General features: G+C 39.5%; 1 protein-coding gene across 30 annotated transcripts in view; it reads left to right on the top strand.

Annotated features, from left to right (window-relative positions):
- Positions 1-21,403, top strand: part of LOC105466182 (ankyrin 3) — a 703,092-nt gene that overhangs the window by 586,034 nt on the left and 95,655 nt on the right. For 25 of the 30 annotated variants that reach the window (XM_011715205.3, XM_071069573.1, XM_071069576.1 and 22 more), the window contains 2 exons: positions 6,107-6,230; positions 10,846-10,948. In XM_011715205.3, the coding sequence (XP_011713507.2) occupies positions 6,107-6,230; positions 10,846-10,948 (227 nt within the window). Of the gene's footprint in view, positions 1-3,656; positions 4,842-6,106; positions 6,231-10,845; positions 10,949-21,403 lie in introns of those variants that run through there. The other 5 variants (XM_071069572.1, XM_071069584.1, XM_071069590.1 and 2 more) reach the window with 2 other exon arrangements.

Below are 21,403 nucleotides of genomic sequence, written 5' to 3'. Positions count from 1 at the left end.
GGATGTTGGGTTGGGTATATTACACAATATACTGGACCATTGACTTGGAGTCTAAAAAGGAATGAGGGTACACCTGTTTGGCCCACCACAGTCCTGATAATCATTTAATATACTCTCTTGCTGTCCTTTGTTCATGTTTCTATTTTGTATTGTTTTCCTGGCAGACAAAGTTGATGGATCTTTCAATGGTTGATTATGGTGTAGGCCATCTCTTCTTTCAGCCTAGTCATGATGTAGGGAGGACTAGGAAGAGGAGATTGCTGGGTAGTTAAAGTAAAATGCCTCTGAACCGTTTTTATTAATTGGTTAGTGGTGGGGTCAGGTAGATTTGGGGAGTTTTGTATTCTTTTTAAATATTTTGTAGGCTCTGATAATTTATTGACGGAAGTACATTAACAATAAGAACATCAGTGCTCAAGATAAAACTTTCAGGCCGGGCGCGGTGGCTCGCGCCTGTAATCCCAGCACTTTGGGAGGCCGAGGCGGGTGGATCACGAGATCAGGAGATCGAGACAATCCTGGCTAACACAGTGAAACTCTGTCTCTACTAAAAATACAAAAAAAAAAAAAAATTAGCTGGGCATTGTGGCGGGCGCCTGTAGTCCCAGCTACTCGAGAGGCTGAGGCAGGAGAATGGCATGAACCCAGGAGGCAGAGCTTGCAGTGAGCCGAGATCGCACCACTGTACTCCAGCCTGGGCGACAGAGGGAGACTCCATCTCAAAAAAATAAATAAATAAAAATAAATAAATAAATAAATATTTCAAAATGCATCAAGTCAATACTAAGTAAGTGAGGCCTTCTCTAATGGCATTTGCCACTGTGCTCCTGGGCTTTATGTATACACATCATTTATTGCGCTACAGAGCTAACTTTAATTTATTAGTGATACATTAGGCAACCAGAGTGCAACCCCTTTGGCTTACCTTTGGACCTTGTCATTTCTCATTTTTGTTTTGGTTACCTATTACAAAATAACAGCCCCCCCACCAAATTCAGTGATTTAAGGTCTTTTTATCTCCCTCAGTTCTGTGAGTTAACTGGGGCTCAGCTGAGTCTTGGGATCTTTTAAGAGATTGCAGTCAGATAGCAGCTGAGGCAGAGGAACGTGACCAGATGTCCAAGATGGAGTCTTCATCCAAAGGTCTGACACCTCAGCTAGGATGGCAGCAACAGCTGAGCGTTGTTGGCTGGGCATTTCTCTCTCTCTCTCTCTCTTTCTCTTTCTCGGACTCTCTCTCTCTCTCTCTCTCTCTCTCTCTCTCTCTCTCTCTCTGGTTCTAAGCAGCCTCTCCATGGGCTACCTTGAGCTTCTTTATAACATGGTGCTATCATCATAGTCAGATTTCTTACACTGGGACTGGCTTCCCCCAAACCACTGTTTCAAGAGACTTGAGGAGTCTGCAAGGTTTCTTTGAACACAAACTCATTCATTCAAAATCACTTTGCCAAGTTTTACTGTTCAAAATTTCAGCCAACCCAGATTCAAGTAGGGGTATTACACAAGGGCATGAATAGAAGGAAACGTAGTTCATTGGAGGTAGGGGTGAGGAGGGCATTTTAAAGACGAGCTACCAAAATCCTCTTTGCCTAAAAATAGTCAAATTCCTCTATAACACAACTGTTACTTCACTGCACCAAATACCTCTAGAAAACATAAACCTACACAACTCCTTTTTAGTGAGTGAAAATATTTGACTCTTGGTAACATTTTTAAGTTAAATATATCTGATATGAAATGCATGTCATCTTTTAATAAAATTACCTTAGTTGGCTTATACACACCTGTTCGAAGCTGCCAGTAGCCAAAATGTGTTTGGATTATATAGTGGATTAGAGAAAGTTAACAAATCACACAATAAAATTCATCTCATCCCTTTCTAATCTTTGGTACAGCAGTGTGTTGTACTATATGATAATGATAGAAAGTTTTGTTTATTGAAAGGAGTGTAAATGAACTTTGTTGTTGTTATTGTTCATTTATTCATTCCATCAACAACTTTTGTGATTACCTAACACAGTGCCTTGCTTATCATAAGTAATGGAGAACAGGGACACTTTAGTGCTGTCGTTGGATTTTGTGTTTACCAGTATAAATAGTAGCAAGTTAAATGCTATTTGAGTTCATGCATTCAGATATTTGGGCACTGGAAAAAGCTGTGCCACAGAATAATAGTAACCGTGCTGATTAAGCCCTTACTCTGTGCATTATTTCATTTGAATCTCCCCAGGAGGCCTGAGGGTAGAGGCAGACTTATTACCCCCAGTTTTATAGAGGCTGGAACTATGACTCAGCGCAGTTAAATGGTATTTCAAAGGTCACCCAATGAATACATGGTATAGCTTGAATTTGAACCTAGAGCACCTACTGTGCAAAACAGCATTAAAAGAATACCATTGTTTTTATTTCTAAATTCTATGTCTTTTAAGAAATGTTCTCACCATTCCAAAATGCTAAGTGGATAATTATTTAATGTTATAAGGCTATTTTATTTTCATTAATCTTTGGCTAAATGTGTTGACAACTCCCACCCCTACCCCAGACTTCTTTTGGTTTCATAGTGACCATTTCTGAAGTCTAAGAAGTGTGGCTAAAGAATAATGGAAACTTACTTTCATTGAAATTTTACTGTATACCAGTCATTTAGCATAATATTTGAAAAGAGTGCTAAGTTGCCATGACATGTAGATTTAAAAGATAAAAATGAAAATAACATATTTATTATCAGTTATGGATTCCAAGATTATTTATGAGAACTTCCAATATACCTGGCCCAGGAAGAATATGGCTCCTAACTTAGAGGATCTCACCAGCCAATAGGAGAGACTAAGCAGATGTGTTTACTGGCAATACATTCTGATGAGGGACACCTAATGGTGAGTAGAGGGTGCGAGGGCTTCTAGAAAGAGTCAAAGATTAGAGAAGTTCATCTGGAAAAAACAATAAAGGTTCCACCAAGAGAATACACCTTAGTAAAGGCTCAAAGTCTAAAGAGTTTAAGGACTTCTAGGGACTGAAAAAATTCTGTATAACAGGAGGGAAGGTGGGTGTGGAAGAATAGCCAAGAAGGAAAAATAGCCAAGAAGTCAGTGGAAGGAACATTGCATCATAGGCCTTGCTCAGAAATTGGAATGAATGACAGTCTTTGAATAAGGCTTTGCTCAGTACTGTAGTTTGGGTTCGAAATGCAGGCTTAAAAAGCCGATGAACATTCAGACATTTCTCTTTAAACAAGACTTCCCCTTCTATTCTTTAGAGTTGGAAATTATTCTCTGCTTGGGAATAGTTTTCAATATGTTCCAGACATTATAAATGACTTCCCTTCTATTTCCATGTATTTACCATGTTGATTACGGTCAGGCTGATCAGAGTAAAGCACCAGGTGTCATAGCATCCTAATATTACATGAATCATGCATTTATCCATTCATTTATGCGTGTATCCAGGGAAAACAGATTTTTTTCCCTACTTTATCAGTTCTACGATTAAGATTCCTGTGTATTTAGGTAACATTCCAAGGGGATAGATGTGCTCTTATAAAGGAGTGCTTCCTTCAGCAAGACAATTTCTAAACCCTTTACTTTCCAGGGGCAGTGGGGAAGCGCAAAAAAAAAAAAAAAAAAAAAAAAAAAGCAATTAAAATGGCCTCTCCAGTGTATCCAGATGGAAGATGGGGAAGTCCTGCTAGTTTTTTCCTCTACTGCCAACATAACAGGGTGGAGCAGCTGAGAAGGAAGGCCACTGGTGGAGAGGGAAAGAAACAATGTAACAGCAAAGTGACAGAACTCAGCCCTGCCTCCTATCTGGGGCAACAGAGGCCTCTCCAGTCAACCCCAATTCTCCCTTTACTTTGCACTTCCACCAGGGACCTTTCGAAGGAGCACCAGTGAGTCCCTCCATATTAAATAGTTGAAAGAACTTGGGCCAAAAATAAAGCAGAACACCCATTTGCTTTTTCCAACTTGTCTCACTTCTGTTCCCTTCTTCAAACTCTTGATAAAAAGCAGCGGCAATTAGTGCATTGCAAAGTGCTTCTTGGAGAGTTGTGGGAATCACTGCTGCTTTCCTCAGCCCCAGTTTCACAACCTCAACTCAAGGGCAGGCCCTCCCTCTCTCTTTTTCCCCTCCTTCCACCTGACAGGGACCATAAATAACTGAGGCTCCCAGTGTTCCCAGCTGAGAACAAAGTTGAAAGTTTGCCTGGAGCTCCGTGCCACTCCCCTCCTGGGCCACTGCTTTGTTTTCTTCTAATGTTTTTCCTCTACCTGGGTTGGCTGTTTCTTCATTCATATTTGAGAAGAGTCACCTCCTGATTAAATGTAGCACTTCGCTCTCTCTCCCTACATGAAGGCTGTCTCGGTTACCCGACTAGGCAACGCGCATTGGTATCAAATTACCGAAAGTCTACACCGAGCAGTCCTCATATTTACATACAAATAACTCAGGGGCTTGCATTTATGTCACCATTCTGTCCTGCTAGAGGCTTGCCAGAGGAGTTTTTAATCCAATCAGAAGGAGCTTTAAAAGGATGTCTGCGGAGTGGTCAAAAGGATCTTAATCTCAATTAAGTGGCTTTTTTTTTTAAAGATTTTTTGGGAGGCCTGAAATTTTGAAAATCTTCGAACCCTGAGTGGGGAAAGATGTGTAATTCCTCAATTGCCTATGAGGATATCAAGATGCTGGGAGGAATTCAGCGGTGGTGAAGAGAGTGGATACAAACCAGGCACTGGTTTGCTTGAGCTGGTTTGGAGGTTGATTCTAAATCACTGCTTAAGGAATTCCTGGAAACATCAGGAAAACATTTGATCATCCAAGCCTAGTGGAAATGGCTTTACCGCAGAGTAAGATCTTTGAGTTGTACTTGGTGTGTGCTGTTTTTGTTTGAGATGCAGTGAATGTGCAAATAGCCCAGCCGTAAATAGTTACTTAAAATAATCTCTTGGTACTGGGTAGCAGCAGTAGAAAGTTGATCTGTTTAGTTTTTACATTTGCAAAAACAGTAGTTGACAGTGTATTTTTAGACTTGATTGGTAGTTTAAAAGCTGAGCTCTTGCGGTTTCCTGAGTTTAAATGAATGGAAATTGTAAACAGTACCTAATATAGGAATTGGAAAATATATCTGGGGAAATGAATCACGTACCTTTGAGAAAACACAACATGTACACGTTTGCAATCTCTTGGCCAGCGAAGCTTGTGTCCAGAAAGAGGGTAAGAGTTTGCCTGGGTGGGGAAGGAACTTTTCTGCAGCCTGTGCTACCTTTTGAGAAGGATGGGAAATGTCCCAGAGGGCAAAAGACAATTGAAAAACCTGCCTTGTCACTCTTGGAATGTGGTTTTTCCCTGTGAGGTCATGTTTTGCATACGTAGCTGGTAAAAGTATTTCACATAATTAACTCTTTGTCTTGATAATTAAAGAGCAATTTATATAGTCCTTTCAAAGTGCTAGAGCACCCATATTATCACTGGAGAATACTGCTTTGCTTTCCATGTAGATTTCAAGCACTGGGACAGTTGGGCTGTTGTTAATTTGATAGGTTTAGAAACATTTCAAAATTGACGTGTTCCAAGGCTCTCCAACCGAGCAACTTATGGTTCACATAACTTGCTAGTTTCTTACATAAGCCCCAAACTGAAATCCTGTGTGTGAGAAAACCGGTTGTTTTTTTTTTTAAATGTCTGTTTCCTTCCCACATATAATTTCAAGAACAGTAATGAAGAGGTGGTTCTTATTTTGTAATCCATGTCCATTCAAACAAGCTGCCCTCATCGTGGGTGAGGTGAGGTGAGGAGAACTCTGACATAAAACATCTACCTGTCTAGTCAGCTGAGGCTTACGGGGAAGCAAAGGGATAGGGATAATGTTTTAAGATTCGTACTTAATACCAGGAATTGTTTCCGCTACTTAAATTCACTCTTGAAATTGTGTACTAACCTTTACCTGTACCTTTTCCTTCTAAACGGGAGTTACAAAAAATTATCCAGGGGAAAGGGGAAGGTGAATATGAGATAATGGAGGGTTTGCTGATAATCAAAGGAGTGATTTTCTCCACAGCTGACACATTCAAAAGGGAAGCTTTTGATGCAGGCTTGCTCTCTACATCTGCAGGTGAAGATGCAATGACGGGGGACACAGACAAATATCTTGGGCCACAGGACCTTAAGGAACTGGGTGATGATTCCCTGCCTGCAGAGGGTTACATGGGCTTTAGTCTCGGAGCGCGTTCTGCCAGGTACTTCATTGTTGCTGTCTTTCATAGTTAATTTAAAACAACCATGATTTGCCATAAATCAAAATCATGTTCATTTTTCACATTATCCCAAAATGTGTTCTTTGGATGAAGACATGAATTTAGCGAAATGTTCTCGACGCAAATACACATGCTCTGCTGTTTTCTTTTGTGGTTTGTAGTTGTTAATTTCATGTGATTGACCATGTTAATTGTGTGTTCTTTTTTTTCCCACTTTGCAGTCATGCTTCCAGCACAGTAGCAAAAGAGCTCACTGACAAAACTGGGAGAACCAATCTGAGTCACATATTTCAAAATTAAGTTTTGTTCCATATTGAAAGAAAATATTATTTGCTAATAAGAAATACATGTGTAGATTGTTCACTATTCTCTCTTTGTTATTGAAATAATAATTCAAGATTAAAAGAGAGCATTTTTGAAAAAAAATTATATTGTTTATTAAAGTTGTCCACCAAGTGTTTGAGTATCTCTTCTAAAACTGTTCCATTATTTTGTTTATAAGGGACATGTTGGAAGTATAACAGTGATTTACCAAAAGTCACAGACAGGAATGGTGACAAATTCAGTTCTTACAACTGAAGTGGAAAACTTCTGTATGGGAAAACCTTGACTCAAACTTTTCTTACACTGTTGAAAGAAACAGAACCTTGTGCAGAATTTGGAGACTTCTTTGCCCTAGTGTGGATTAACAGAGTGTTTGCTGACAGTGAAGTTATTTTAAAGCTAATAATTAAACCTTCTAAGCCAGAGCCCTGAGGACATTTTCCTATAGTTTAAGGATCTGTTGTAAAAAGTTTCATTGTCTAATAGTAAATGGCACTTCCCACAAAGTAAACCCTGGAGTTTATTCTCATTGTAGTTGGTGTGGCCAGTATGGATGTTGAATTGATTTTTCTTCTAGTCTTTTTTTAGTAGGAATTTGAAACTCACATAGCTTAGTAGAACTTTTGCCTTATAAATACATTTATAAAGGGCCTTAAAGTCTTATTGTAGCAGGTGTCATTAACAGGAAGAGGAAAAATAACTTTAAAAAAATATACAATATTTTAGGCGATCAAAGATAGCAACAAGTTAAAATGGAAAATATGTAGAACGTTTAAGGTTCTTGAGATCCTTTAGATCTTGTTTAAATCTTAGAGATTTATAACTTTTGAAATCCAACAACTAGCTTGTCTTCTCTTCTGATAATATATGACACATTTTGTGATCAATCATTTTTATGTAGAAAACTGTAGTAGCTGACCTCCAGTGACATAGGAAACCAGAATATCACACTGTATTTTTTTTCTTAATATAATTCCAAGGCTTTCATACTTCTAATTTTGATTGCACTATTATTTGTTGCTATTATATGTAACTCATTTTTTTTTACTTTGATGACTCATGTTATGCTCAGAGGCAAACATTTTTAAAAACTCTATAAAGCCAATATTTTTAAGCACAATGTTAGAGTATTATCAAGTAAAATATATTCTGAGTGTAACATTTTAAAAGGAATACATTAAATGTGTAACTCATTCAACCATAACATTTTTTTTCTTTTTTCTCTGTCTGATTTTTTGCTTTCTATTGTTTTATTTTTTTTTCTAAAATTACTTTAAAATAGTCCCAAGATAAGGTAAGAAGACATGGCACTTTTATAGTGTTTCTCTTCCCTTTCCTGGCTCATGCTCTCATTTTTATTTTCTTTAGCATTGTAATGTGATGTGCTGTGATGTGCTGCGATGTGCTTTCTTTTTTTCTGCTCAGCTTTAGAAAAATCAGTAAAAATTTTGTGATTTTAAGAAAACTAGAAAGTGTATAATAAAACTTATGCAAAATTGATCAAATACTTAAGGAATTTCTTTCCCTTAACAAGTTTTGTATAGTGCATGAAGTAATTAAAGAAATTTCACTGGGTTTGAAAAGTCCTGATGTGAAGGGCTGTTTGTTTGCTGGTTGCTGTTTTATTTGAGTTGTGCTAGGTAAATTAGTATAAATTTAGAATTCTGGGGCATGTTTTTCTAACACTTCCTATATTTAACACTCAGGGTGTACTGATGGCTACAAATAAAATAGTTGGCCTTAGTTAAAAACAATTTAATGCTTTCTAGATCCCCATACAAATAATCTTTAATTTTAGGCTAGAAGTACTTGGAAGTATTCAGGATTCAGAGTGAAGCTTGATGGATTTAATTGACTCCATATGTCTAACTTAAATTGGTCTGGAATGATCAGAAGTAGGAACTTCAGACATTATGTAAAATGAAGACATCTTTAGGCCTTTCTGTTGATAGCTCCCAATTCTGGGCTCTGTTCTGCAGTTGGCACTCACAGAGAAATTAAAAGAAGGAGGAGATGTTTAAAAAGTATCAACAAATTTTAGATAAATTTAAAAATAGAAATTAAAATGAATGGATAATTATTTTTTAAAACTTTTAAGTGTTTGTCCACATAGAAAACTGTTTCATACACCACCAATGTTAACATATCATGCCATGGGGACCGTAATTTGAAGAAATGAATGTCTAATGCAGACAGTGGCCAGCGACTCTCAAATCACACCACTGGAGCAAAGTTAACGTTGTTATGAGTACTTAGAAGCTGCACTAATAGTGTAGCCACTAGCCACCTATAGTTACTTAAATTAAAATTAGTTAAATTCAGTTGTTCATTCACACCAGCCACATTTCAAGTGGTCAGTAGCCAGTGTTGTTGGACAGCTCAGATTTAGCACATCCCCTTCATAGGAGAAAGTTCTGTCGGACAGCGTTGAGTTAGAGAATTCCTGCTCTTAGGGAGCTTCTACTGTATTTGAGGGAAGAAACTAGAAACTAGACTAAGAGACTAGAAACAGGAATGGCAGAAAGAAGGGCTTGCAATCGAAACTGGGGAAAAAACAGAGTAATGGGTTCCATGACTGGGCATGGAGGGCCTGACTGTGCAAGTGGCCAGAGTCATGTGGCTTACTAGATAAGTTCCTGTGTGCAGGAATTATGCTTATAATGGTCTTTTAGTAAGTTTTGCTGAATACACTAAATAATGACTCTGTAGAATGATGGTTGTTTGGGGATAAGAGAGGTCCATCTGAGATTCTCATAAAAGTGAAGGCTCCCAATCCTAGAAGAATGTACATACCTATCTGTGTAGACACTTAGAATGAGGCCTTTAATATCAGGATGCACTGTACCTTGATAAAAGGATACCCACTTTCTGGTTTCTTTAGTATAGCAGGCAGTGGGAAAAAGAAATTGTTTTATGCAAAGAATCATTTATTTACTTCTTATGTATATCATCTTTGTTCATTTCCCCATCAAGCACACAAAAGGCAAGGCCAAAGCCAAAGTCTGACTAGTTCCACTGGTAAAGATACAAGAAGCCACTTTTAGATCCAGATGGTTTTTTAATTATACAGGCAGTGAAAGGAAGAAGTGGAAGGTGCTGGCTTCTCATGATCCTTGTCCCCTACACCTAAAAGGACACCAAAACAAAAGGGGCTGGATGTCTACAATGCTAGTTGTGGGATACCCCATTGCTGAGGAGCCAATACTAGACTTCAGCTAAATGGTTTTATATTCTGCAGCTCTGTTCCAAGGAGAGCAGAATAGGAATCCTCATACATCATTAGAAAGAGGAAGTGATGAAAGCTATCTCATGGCAGCCTCCCAGGTGAGACGGGGAGCTGAGTCAGATGGTCTCGTGGAAGCTCCTCACCAACCTCCATCCTCTTGAGTTCCTGGAAGATCACAGGGTGTTCTGTGAAGGCTCAGATTAGCTTCAATTCTGGTCTTTGCCTGTATGACTTATGTGAATACATGCAAGGTCATGAGAGTGACATGGCAGAACTGTTCTCCCAAGGGCCCTGACTCTATTGGGTTTTAGTTTAGAGGTCACTGTGATGATGGCATATCAGGGCATCAGGGTACCTGCATCTGAGAAGTTCAAGGGCCATATGGAGGATTTACAGAGACTGGAAAGAACAGTCGAAGGAGCAAGAAAGACAACAGTAGAGCAAAGAAAGAATATTTGCAGTGAAGAACAAATAACCATGCAGGGAATATGAATGTTTCCTGAAAGCCAGGAAGATGGCAAAGAGGATCGTGCAAAGTGTATTCGTAACACTACTTCCTTCTTGATATTTTCTATGAGTAGCAACAACAAACCAGAGTTCTCAGTAAGTCCCGAAGACTTATAAACAGACCCATTTAAAGTAGACATAATTCTAATCAGTAGCACATGTCAAGTAGACATAGACCAGAAAGAGGAGACATTCTAACATAAGATCTTGTCCTAGAAAAATCTACCAACTTTCTAGAATCATCTGGTTCTTCTCAATTGTCATGTCGGTTCAACTTCATAGTGAAACATCCAAAGTTTTCATGCATTTCATATTCTCAAAATTGGCCTAATTTTAAACAAAATCTAATCATAACATTGTCTACACTGAAGACATTTTCTCAAATATAAGGGATTTTACTTTTCACTATGTCCTTTCAAGAACAACTTTTGTTGATATTTTTAGCCATCTTGCCTGTTCTTAAAGTTGCATGCATTAATTTTTTTTTATTCATCTCATCATCATCTACCACTGTTGAATGGTTAACTGTAAATACAACAGCCTCCGCTCCTTCAGTTCGGATAGGTCTTACACCTTGAACAGAAGCTCCTATGCACGGGACAGCATGATGATTGAAGAACTCCTTGTGCCATCCAAAGAGCAGGTATGCATTCTTTTCAAAATAGCCTTTGACTATTAAACTTACATTTGTATGATTTAAACAAGCTCTTTGTCTTGTGACAAAAAATATATTTCTGTATGTTTGATTTTGCATTTGTAAATCTTCTGGTACTAGCCAGTTTAAAAAAAAAAAATAAGTTGTACTATAAGCAGAAATATTCCTGTCTTCTGCAGGTGAGGAAGATAGGAATATCAGAGAGGAACTCAGAAAGTCCTAGGAAATGTGTAGTTACCTTTCTCTTCTCTAGGTCAAATCTATTTCAATTTTTTAAAAGGAGAGTTAATAATCATTAGTAGCTGAAGTTGCTGGTATTAACCTCATAAATGTTTTGTTTTTTGGAGACAGAGTCTCTGTCACCCAGACTGGAGTGCAGTGCCGTGATCTCAGCTCACTGCAGTCTCTGCCTCCTGGGTTCAAGTGATTCTCATGCCTCAGCCTCCTAAGTAGCTGGGACTACAGGCCCACCACCACAACCAGCTAAGTTTTGTATTTTTAGTAGAGACGGGATTTCACCATGTTGGCCAGGCTGGTCTAGAACTCCTGACTTTAAGTGATACACCTGCCTCGGCCTCCAAAATTGCTGGGATTACAGGTGTGAACCACTACACCCAGCCTGAATTTTGCTAAACAAACTGTGTATCTATGTTGGAATTTGTTAGAATTGTTTTTAATAAGTAAAGATGAGACTGGTCATTTTTTGTTCCCTTAGCTTCAAAGTTGCCTTTGATGGGTGTCTAAAGATGTGATAGTATTTTGCTTTCTACCAGAATCTCTGCTATATGCATTTGGTGTTTGTGTAATTTTTTTCTTCCAATAATTGTGGTTGAATTGATAGTGGGTTACTCTAAGAAGTTCCAGTAACACAGCTTTCCTGCATGTGGGCTCAGGATGGTCCTGGAATAATTAATACACAGATAATACCTGGCTTTAAGTATGCACAGTAGTGATTTAATGATAGATGAAACTGGACAATAAAACATTTAAAGATGACGTATAATATTTAAACAATGTAAATGGTGAAATCATGCTGGGCTTTTTGACTCACTGCACAATGAAGGTGAATTGGATCAGATGAATAAGTGATAGTCACTTATCATAGCCAAGGTAGAGGTTAAGCAGTAGGTAGACTTTTGGGACTCCCACATGTCTGCAGATGCTGATGTCTAGACATACACATGTGTGTTGTACTTCATAGGGACCTACAATAAATATTTTATTACTTTTTACTCTCTAGAACATTCTTAACAAGCAGGCCTTACAGAGGTGAATACAGTGGTTATTCAGTATTTGGTCAGACAAAAAAAAAACTCTTTTAAAAATGATTATAGGCTGGGCATGGTGAGTCACGCCTGTAATCCCTGCACTTTGGAAGGCCGAGGTGGGCAGATCACTTAAGGTCAGGAGTTCATAACCAGCCTGGCCAATGTGGTGAAACCCCGTCTCTACTAAAAATACAAAAATTAGCCAAGTGTGGTGGCGGGCACCTGTAATCTCAGCTACTCGGGAGGCTGAGGCAGGAGAATTGCTTGAACCTGGGAGGCAGAGGTTGCAGTGAGCCAAGATCACACCACTGCACTCCAACCTGGGCAACAGAGCGAGACTCTGTCTCAAAAAAAAAAAAAAAAAAAAATTACAGGTGCATGTATTAGTCTGTTCTCACACTGCTAATAAAGACATACTAGAGACCAGGTAATTTATAAAAGAAGAGGTTTCACTGACTCACAGTTTCACCTGGCTGGGGAGGCCTCACAATCATAGTGGAAGAGCAAGGGACATCTTACATGGTGGCAGACAAGAAGATAACTTGTGCAGGGTAACTCCCCCTTATAAAAACATCAGATCTCGTGAGACGTATTCAGTATCATGAGAACAGCACAGGAAAGACCTGCCCCTGTGATTCAGTTACCTCCCACCAGCTCCCTCCCACAACAGGTGAGAATCGTGGGAGCTACAATTCAAGATGAGATTTGGGTGGGGACACAGACAAACCATTTCAGTGCAATAGCATGTCATGGGTTTTAAGTGGGTATTAGTACCAGAGAAAGCACTTGTCTCAAATAATGAAACTAAGCTCTTGGGTGTTGCCAGGAATTGGTTGACATTTTCTGCTTGGTTGGCCGTGGTCATTATCTTAGTCTATAATCCTGCTCTTTTCATATTCCCAATTGAAATGAGATGGCAGTGGAGATATTGATAACACTTATAAGTATAAAAATGCCTGTTACTCTCTACATTCTAAGGAAACCCCACAAAACTTACAAAATCACAGGTGAAAGGAGACTCCCCAGGTATCAATGACACTTTGCTCATGTAGAAAGCATGTGCCAGGGAATGTCTGATCAAACCTAATTGTGGCTTATATTTCTGCATATTAACTTGCCACGGGTTAAGGGTATGAAATTGGAACCACCACCACCATCACCATGACCTTACCATCATCACTGTCACTTCCACCACCGCTACCACCACCACTATTACCACCATAGTTAGAGTTACTCTACCACCCAACTTCTGCAGATCAGTGTTGAAGTAAAATGCAAGTGTTTGTGGTGCTACAAAATGGCTTCTGAGGGTTCTCACACCATTGCCTATTAACTATTACCAAGACTTACTTACTGAGGTAGACTGGAGGGGCAGCATTTACTCAGAACTAAGGATTCGTGAACAGAAGTAGAAGACAAAGAGAAATTTTGAGATGAAACTGATGCTCTTGTAGTCAGTTGTTGCTTCCAACTCAGAAATACTTCTGTGGACATCGTGAACACGTCTATAGACCTATCAGAGGAAAGGAGAGCATAAGACATCTGAAAATCTTTCAAAATAAACTTTAAGTTGATAATGTAGAAACAGGAAGTTGCTCTCTTTAATGAGCACAGAATACCCGCATAGGCATTCCCTGTGGAACCAGCATGTTTAATGAGCATATAACACTACTCAGAGCCATGCAAATCCAGGATAAATTGGCAGATTTTGGAGGGGGAAATGAAAGTTGTATAGACATTTTAGGGATTGTTAAAGGCATTTGAAAATGTCTTGGAGGTACCTGTGTATGTAGGAAATCATTGATAATTTTCTTAGCAGTGATAATTTTAGCATTGGTAATTTTCTTAGCTCATCACTGCTACTTACTGAACCTACTCAGAATATTGGGGTATGCATGCTGAAGTTTTCCAGAATTAAGCAATCATTAATTCAACTATTTATTTCCAAATAGTTCAGCCAAAAAAAGCACATGTGGATATAGCAATGTTAATTGTTGAATCTAGGTGGAAGGTACATGGGTATTTTTTATACAGTTTTTCAACTTTTTTATTTGTGTGAACAATTTCAAAATAGTAACTTGGAGGAAGGAGGAAAAATCCTGAAAGAGGTGCATTAACTTTTGAAGTCTCTAGTTTCGAGACTAAAAAAGTTAATGAACTTCTATTATTATAGATAAATAAAATTATAGCTGTAGAGGAGGAGGAAACGGCTAATTCCTCAAAGAAGAAGCTGGCAGACAGAAGTGTCTAGATACACTATGCAAGACTAATGGGAAACATTTACTTCAGAAGTGCATTTAAACACTTGAGGATTAAATGACAAAAAATTATTAGTTTCTGTTTTTCATTTCTCTAATTTTATATTTATAATATTCAAAATATAGCTCTTCCACAGTAATAATTTTGTTGGAAAGCATGAAACAAGTTTTCAGTATTTAGAATTCCCAAATCAATGACATATAACTTGTTGTCAGATTTAAAACTACACTGTCATTGCCCAGTTAAAGTTGCCTTGACAAGTAAAGGTGAAAAATGAGTAAAAATGAACTCTCCTACACTTCTCTTTTTCAATGAGTAGATCTCACTCTTACAAAGTACAATTGCCTCTTTATTAGCCTGCTGATTAATCAGTTTGCATATTAACCACGGTTAAAGTGCAGTTGAGACCCAGGGTGATTAGTGTAGGCCTGCCACCTCTCCTTCTGGGGACCTGTGCTGGCTGAAGGCACCTGTGGAGGCCAGAGCTGGGGGAGGGGAGTGGGAGAGGTGGAGCCATCCCCACCCCTTGTTGAGCCTGAGTATTGATTAGTCCATAACCCACTTAATTCCCTCCTGGATAGTCAAGAGTAGACTCTTTTGTTACAGGTTATCGTGAACTTCCTATTCTTTTACCTTCCCTTTACTTCAGAAGTGCATTTAAACATTTTCTATTAGAATTAAGTGACAAAAAATCATTAGTTAATGTCTTTCATTCCTCTAACTCTGTATTCATAAATTTCAAAATGTAGCCTTTCCACAGCAATAATTTCAGAAAACATGAAAGAAGTCTGTTAGCCAAAAATCACCTGAAGATATGTTATGGAAAATGTATATGTAAATGAAATCATGTCTTGGATTTGTCAAAAGATCTTTCTATTTAAAGCAATGACTCAATCTGGACCACTTATGAGCATCTCTTGGAGAACTTTGGTGTATGGGGATATGTGTGTGGGGGGGGGAGGTGTGTGTGACAGAGTCTCGTTCTATCACTCAGGTTGGAGTGCAGTGGCATGATCTCAGCTCACTGCAACCTCCGCCTCCTGGGTTCAAGTGATTCTTGTGCCTCAGCCTCCCTATTTGCTGGAATTACATGCGTGTGCCACCACGCCCGGCTAATTTTTGTATTTTTTAGTAGAGACGGAATTTTGCCATGTTGCCCAGGCTCGTCTCCAACTCTTGACCTCAAGTGATCCGCCCACCTTGTCCTTCCAAAGTGCTGGGATTACAGGTGTGAGCCACCATGCCCTGCCACCTGGAGAACTTTTAAAAAGACAGTTGCTTAGTTCCTGATTTCCTTGGCCTGTGTAGAGCCTGGGCATGCAATTCTAAATGCACCCAAGATTGAAAGCCACTGATTCATAGTCGGTGTTCTTCAGTGGGGGTGCACACTGGAATTACCTGTGACTCTTTTAAAAGCAAGCTGCCTGCAGAATCAGAATTTCCATGTCTGGGTTGTACCATTAGTTAGTAACTACCGATTTAAGGCAACTCTCACTGGAAGCTTGGTGTGTATTGGTCAGTCAACATCTAATGTATTTGTTTTATAAGCTCAGATTTGTGTGTGTCAGATTGAGAGCAACACCTGTGCTTGGAAACATTCCTCCCCAAACAGGAGTTAATAAATAAAGAAAAGGGATGAGTCTAAACTGAAGCCTGATTGTCTGGGATGATTGTAATAGCATGGTGCTTTCATTTCTTCTGATGTAATTATTGAAAGCAACTGTCTGGTACAGCTTAATGTACTTAAGACACATTACTGTGTGTGATCCACATCAGACAGTGTTCATTACATAAATGGAATGCTATTCACTAGATGCCTTCAGTGTCAGGAGATATAATGGTGGTAACACTTATGGTGGTGGTGAAAACAGCTAATTTTGAGCTCCTATTATGTGCCTGGAACTATTCTAAGTGATTTAGCAGTATTAAGTTGTTTACAGTTCACAATATCCCTATGAAATAATTTGTTAACACCATTAAAATGATGAAGAGGCCGGGCACGGTGGCTCACACCTGTAATCCCAGCACTTTGGGAGGCCAAGGTGGGTGGATCATTTGAGGTCAGGAGTTTGAGACCAGCCTGGCCAACATGGTGAAACCCTGTCTCTACTAAATATACAAAATTTAGCTGAATGGTAGTGGTGCATGCCTGTAATCCCAGCTACTCGGGAGGCTGAGGTAGGAGAACCTCTTGAGCCTGGGAGGCAGAGGTTGCAGTGAGTCAAGATTGCGCCGCTGCACTCCAGTCTGGGCAAGATAGTGAGACCCTATCTCAAAAAAAGAAAAGAAAATGAAGAAACTGAGGCACAGACAGCTTGAGTAACTCACCCCCGGGGACACAACTTGTAAGTGGCAGAGTCACTGGCCATCTGGCTCCAGATTGCCTCATTTTATCTTGAACACTCTGCATCTGCATTGCTCAGTGCAAGAAAAAGGCCTGTAAGGAGTCCAGGTATTTTATAGTCTGTCCTCCGGGATCTTGTACTTGCTAGTATTCTTGATCGGGCCACAGAACCCCATCGTGATCTATTTTTTAGCATGAAAGATTATATTTAGACAGTGTTCTTCATTACATTTATTTCTAATCCTAATAAAGTCTTTTATTTATTCAATGTGCTTTAAAAAGAACTGATATAATGTATTCAGTAACAATTATAAAAAGTATGAAGAACTGGCCGGGCGTGGTGGCTCATGGCTGTAATTCAAGGACTTTGGGAGGCCAAGGTGGGCAGATCACACGGTCAGGAGATCGAGACCATCCTGGCTAACATGGTGAAACCCTGTCTCTACTAAAACTACAAAAAATTAACTGGGCGTCGTGGCACGCGCCTGTAATCCCAGCTACTTGGAAAGCCAAGGCAGCAGAACCGCTTGAACCCAGTAGGTGGAGGTTGCAGTGAGACGAGATCGCACCACTGCACTCCAGCCTGGGAGACCAAACGAGACTCTGTCTCAAAAAAAAAGAACTAAAAATTATGGCATGGAAGGCATCATTACAGGAATGGAAATATATGACCTTCATACAGATAAAAGGTAGAAGGCATGACATCAGTTTACAAATAGCAGGCTGGCCGGGCGCGGTGGCTCAAGCCTGTAATCCCAGCACTTTGGGAGGCCGAGACGGGCGGATCACGAGGTCAGGAGATCGAGACCATCCTGGCTAACACGGTGAAACCCTGTCTCTACTAAAAAATACAAAAAACTAGCCGGGCGAGGTGGCGGGCGCCTGTAGTCCCAGCTACTCGGGAGGCTGAGGCAGGAGAATGGTGTGAACTCGGGAGGCGGAGCTTGCAGTGAGCTAAGATCCAGCCACTGCACTTGCAGCCTGGGCGACAGAGCGAGACTCTGTCTCAAAAACAAACAAACAAACAAACAGACAAAAAACAAATAGCAGGCTAACCAATTAATTTATCTTCCTTTAAATGACCCTAGAATTAGTTCTAAGACGGAAAGGTATGTATATACTGTAGGCAGAAGCATTTAGTTCAGTATGACTTTCTATAGAGTCGTTCAAAGACGGGAGAAGAGCAGAAGTCACCGATGTCGGTTGGTTTTCCCTGAGTACACCCATTTGGCTTTCCGCATATACCCATTTCCATGGCAGTGCCTGGATCTGGTGGCCAAATCCCTAACCCCTACCCATTTCTCAGCTAATGTTGTTTAGACAGGGCATAAGTCCCTCCTGTTCTGCAACACCGATACCCAAATCAGGCCGTTCAGAGCGTTCGTATCTCCTGGATTACAGCAGTTACTTTAGGATGAAAAGTGAAATCTGAGCCCGTCCAGTGAGACTCAAATTTGAGACTTTATCTAACCTTTTGGGAAAGAAAAACTCCACTGGGGTTCCTAAGCTATAAAGATGACATAAGCCCAAAGCTGCTGGGAGTAGAATGTGAAGACAAATGATTCCTACTATCATTTGAGCTGGATTCAACCAACCTTGAAGTTAGCATCATTCAGATTTTCTTGCCGTATAAACCAGCAATTTAATTTCAATCTCCCCCATCCCTGGAAAGGGAGTATCTTAAACCAGTTCAGTTTGGCTTTCTGTCATTACTAATGTGCTTGCTGTTGGTGGTAATGAAACCTAGTAGGAGCAACCACATATCAATGGAAACATAAAAAGTCTAGCATCTTAAAGTGCCGTTCAACCTTGAGATTCTGTTATTTTATGCTTTCTCTCTAAAATTAAATAAATCTAGTGTTAACAAAAGAAAAAGAAAATGAACTATGATTTAAGAGAATGCTATAAACTTGGGAATTTCTTTTTACTTTTCTTTTTCTTTTCTTTTTTCTTTTTTTTTTTTTTTTTTGAGATAGAGTCTCACTCTGTCACCCAGGCTGAAGCGCAGTGGTGTGATCTCAGCTCACTGCAAACTCCGCCTCCCAGATTCAAGCAATTTTCATGCCTCAGCCTCCCCAGTAGCTGGGATTACAAGCACGCACCACCACACCTTGCTAATTTTTTTGTATTTTTAGTAGAGACGGAGTTTTACCATGTTGACCAGGCTGGTCTCAAACTTCTGGCCTCATGTGATCCGCCCACCTCTGCCTCCCAAAATGCTGAGATTACAGACATGAGCCACCACTCCTGGATAAACTTGGGTATTTCTAAACAAAAATTTTAGAAAGGAGCCCCTTGCCAATTGATCACTCTAAATTGAACACCTTCCATTTCCTTACAGTTCTGTTGACTTCAGGACAGTGTATCTATGAGAAGAGAGGAATAGGACAGCTGTTTGGCCCTGCTCTCTCTCTGAGTAGATTTCTTTCTTTTGAAGACTTCCTTTTCAGACCAGATTTGCCTACATGGTTTGCTCCTGAGGGGACTAGTGGCAGGCCTTCAATAGTGACCGGTGTAGAAGGCTTAACTAGACTGTCATGTCAACAGTTGCACTGGCTGTTTGAATGCTGACTGTGGAGAACATTCTGTAAGTGATATTGGAGGCCTCATTATAGCCATCGTGTACAGGAAGGCTGCTGTCACATCTTCTACCCCATAACTCTTTGCATTTATCTCACAGCCAAGGATCCTGATTCCTTTGGATTGAACTTGGTCTTTTTTGAGGCTAAGGATGATTTCATATACATTTAGTCATATAATGTGTAATGTACAATTTGATATGTTAGCAAGTAGTGTGAAAATTGGAGAGTTCTTCAGAAGAAACTACCTGCTTGTATTTTCAAGATCTAGGCATTTTCAATTATCTCAGTAATACGAAGGGAGAAGAATACCTAACCCAAAAGGCTGCCTATGCTAACAGTCAGATTTTCCTCCTCTACCTCTCAACCCTATTCCACCCACACTCCCACCCCCATCTCCCACACCCATTGGCATATTAACCTTGCTATTTCTTTCATGTAAGCTAATTTCTAAGGGGGGGTGCTCAGAAATGTGCATGGTGGCAGAAGGTAGCCAGCCTCAGATTAAAGATTTGCTAGAGATAGTCCCCCTAGAAGATAAGCACATTTGACTGGTGACATTTAATATGCTGCTTTCTCTCTTCAAAGTGCTTTGCCAGCATTACTCAGGTGATCCATTCAACACTTCTCAAAGATTGGTCAGCAAGATTACAGATTTTTTTTTTTTTTTTTTAAGGCAGAGAGGTTGGTATTGTGACTTCCTTAAGGTAGTGCAGTTAGTTTTGATGTCTCAAACTGGGTGTTGACACACTCAGCTTCCACCCTGACCTTGATTCACTTTCTCTGTTCAAGTTCATAACCAGATTGTCTTGAAATCAATCCACTTTGAAAATTTAACATAGTTTCTTTATGTGCTATTCTCAAATAAAATAAGTCTTAAGAGTAATAAGAGTTGACTTCAAGAAAATAAATACTGTAAGGGAAAAAAGACCTGCTTTTTCTATTATAGTAGGCCTTTAATTTTTATTTTATTTTACTACTTGTGTCAGGTTTCCTTTTATGGAATCCATTTTGTAAAAGTGTTTCCATGTAGTTGTGCTGGATATTTAAACCTGCTACTATCGATTTGGGTAGGAGTTTGCCTTTTCACTCAATATCCACTGCACATCACAATAATTATACTTAATACGGTACCTGCCACAATATTTTGTTAAATGCATCATCTCATTTCATGCTTTTGGCTACCTAATGGAATGGGTATTATGATTACCACTTTACAGACAAGGAGGCTAGGACTGTGAAGAGTGTTTAGCTTGTCCAGTTAAATAGCTTGTCCACAGCTATTAGGCGGTAGAGCTGAGAACGGACTGTAAATCTGATGGGTGCTTAAATCCATTCTCCTCCTGGCCGCTAGGCAATAGTGCCACTCTAATAAGCGAAGCATAGCAGATCTGAGTAAAGCGGATTAGCCATGAGAAGAATTGATGCGTAGACAAGTATTTTGCAAAGCAAAAACACTACTATTATTTTTGTTAATCCAGCAGGCAGCTCTGACTTCTCCCTGTGGTGTGAAAAGGATATGCTATCCTAAATATCTACATAGAGGGATGCAACATTACATAGACTTTGACGTATGTTTTCTTTTATCTCCATATCAACCATCCCCAATTTGAAAATGCAGAAACGAAGACTGAGAAAAGTTGAGAAATATAAGAAATAAATGATCTTCAATTATTAAAAATCTAGAGGTAGGCTGGGCACAGTGGCTCACGCCTGTAATCCCAGCACTTTGGGGAGGCTGAGGCAGGAGAATCACTTGAACCCAGAAGGCAGAGGTTGCAGTGAGCCAAGATAGATCGCGCCACTGCCCTTGAGCCTAGGCGACAGAGTGAGACTCTGCCTCAAAAAATAAAATAAATAAGTAAATATCTAGGGTATGAGATTAGCATCATCTATGTTTTTGTTTACATGGTAATTTAGAATTTTCAAGTCATTTTCACATTACTTGGGCCATTACCTTCTCACAGTGAATCAGGGCAATTAATATTTTCTA

This window comes from Macaca nemestrina, chromosome 9 (genome assembly GCF_043159975.1).
Source record: "Macaca nemestrina isolate mMacNem1 chromosome 9, mMacNem.hap1, whole genome shotgun sequence".
In the NCBI taxonomy this organism is placed as follows: domain Eukaryota; kingdom Metazoa; phylum Chordata; class Mammalia; order Primates; family Cercopithecidae; genus Macaca; species Macaca nemestrina.
Note: the sequence above shows the minus strand (reverse complement) of the source record. Positions and strands in the feature narration are given on the sequence as shown.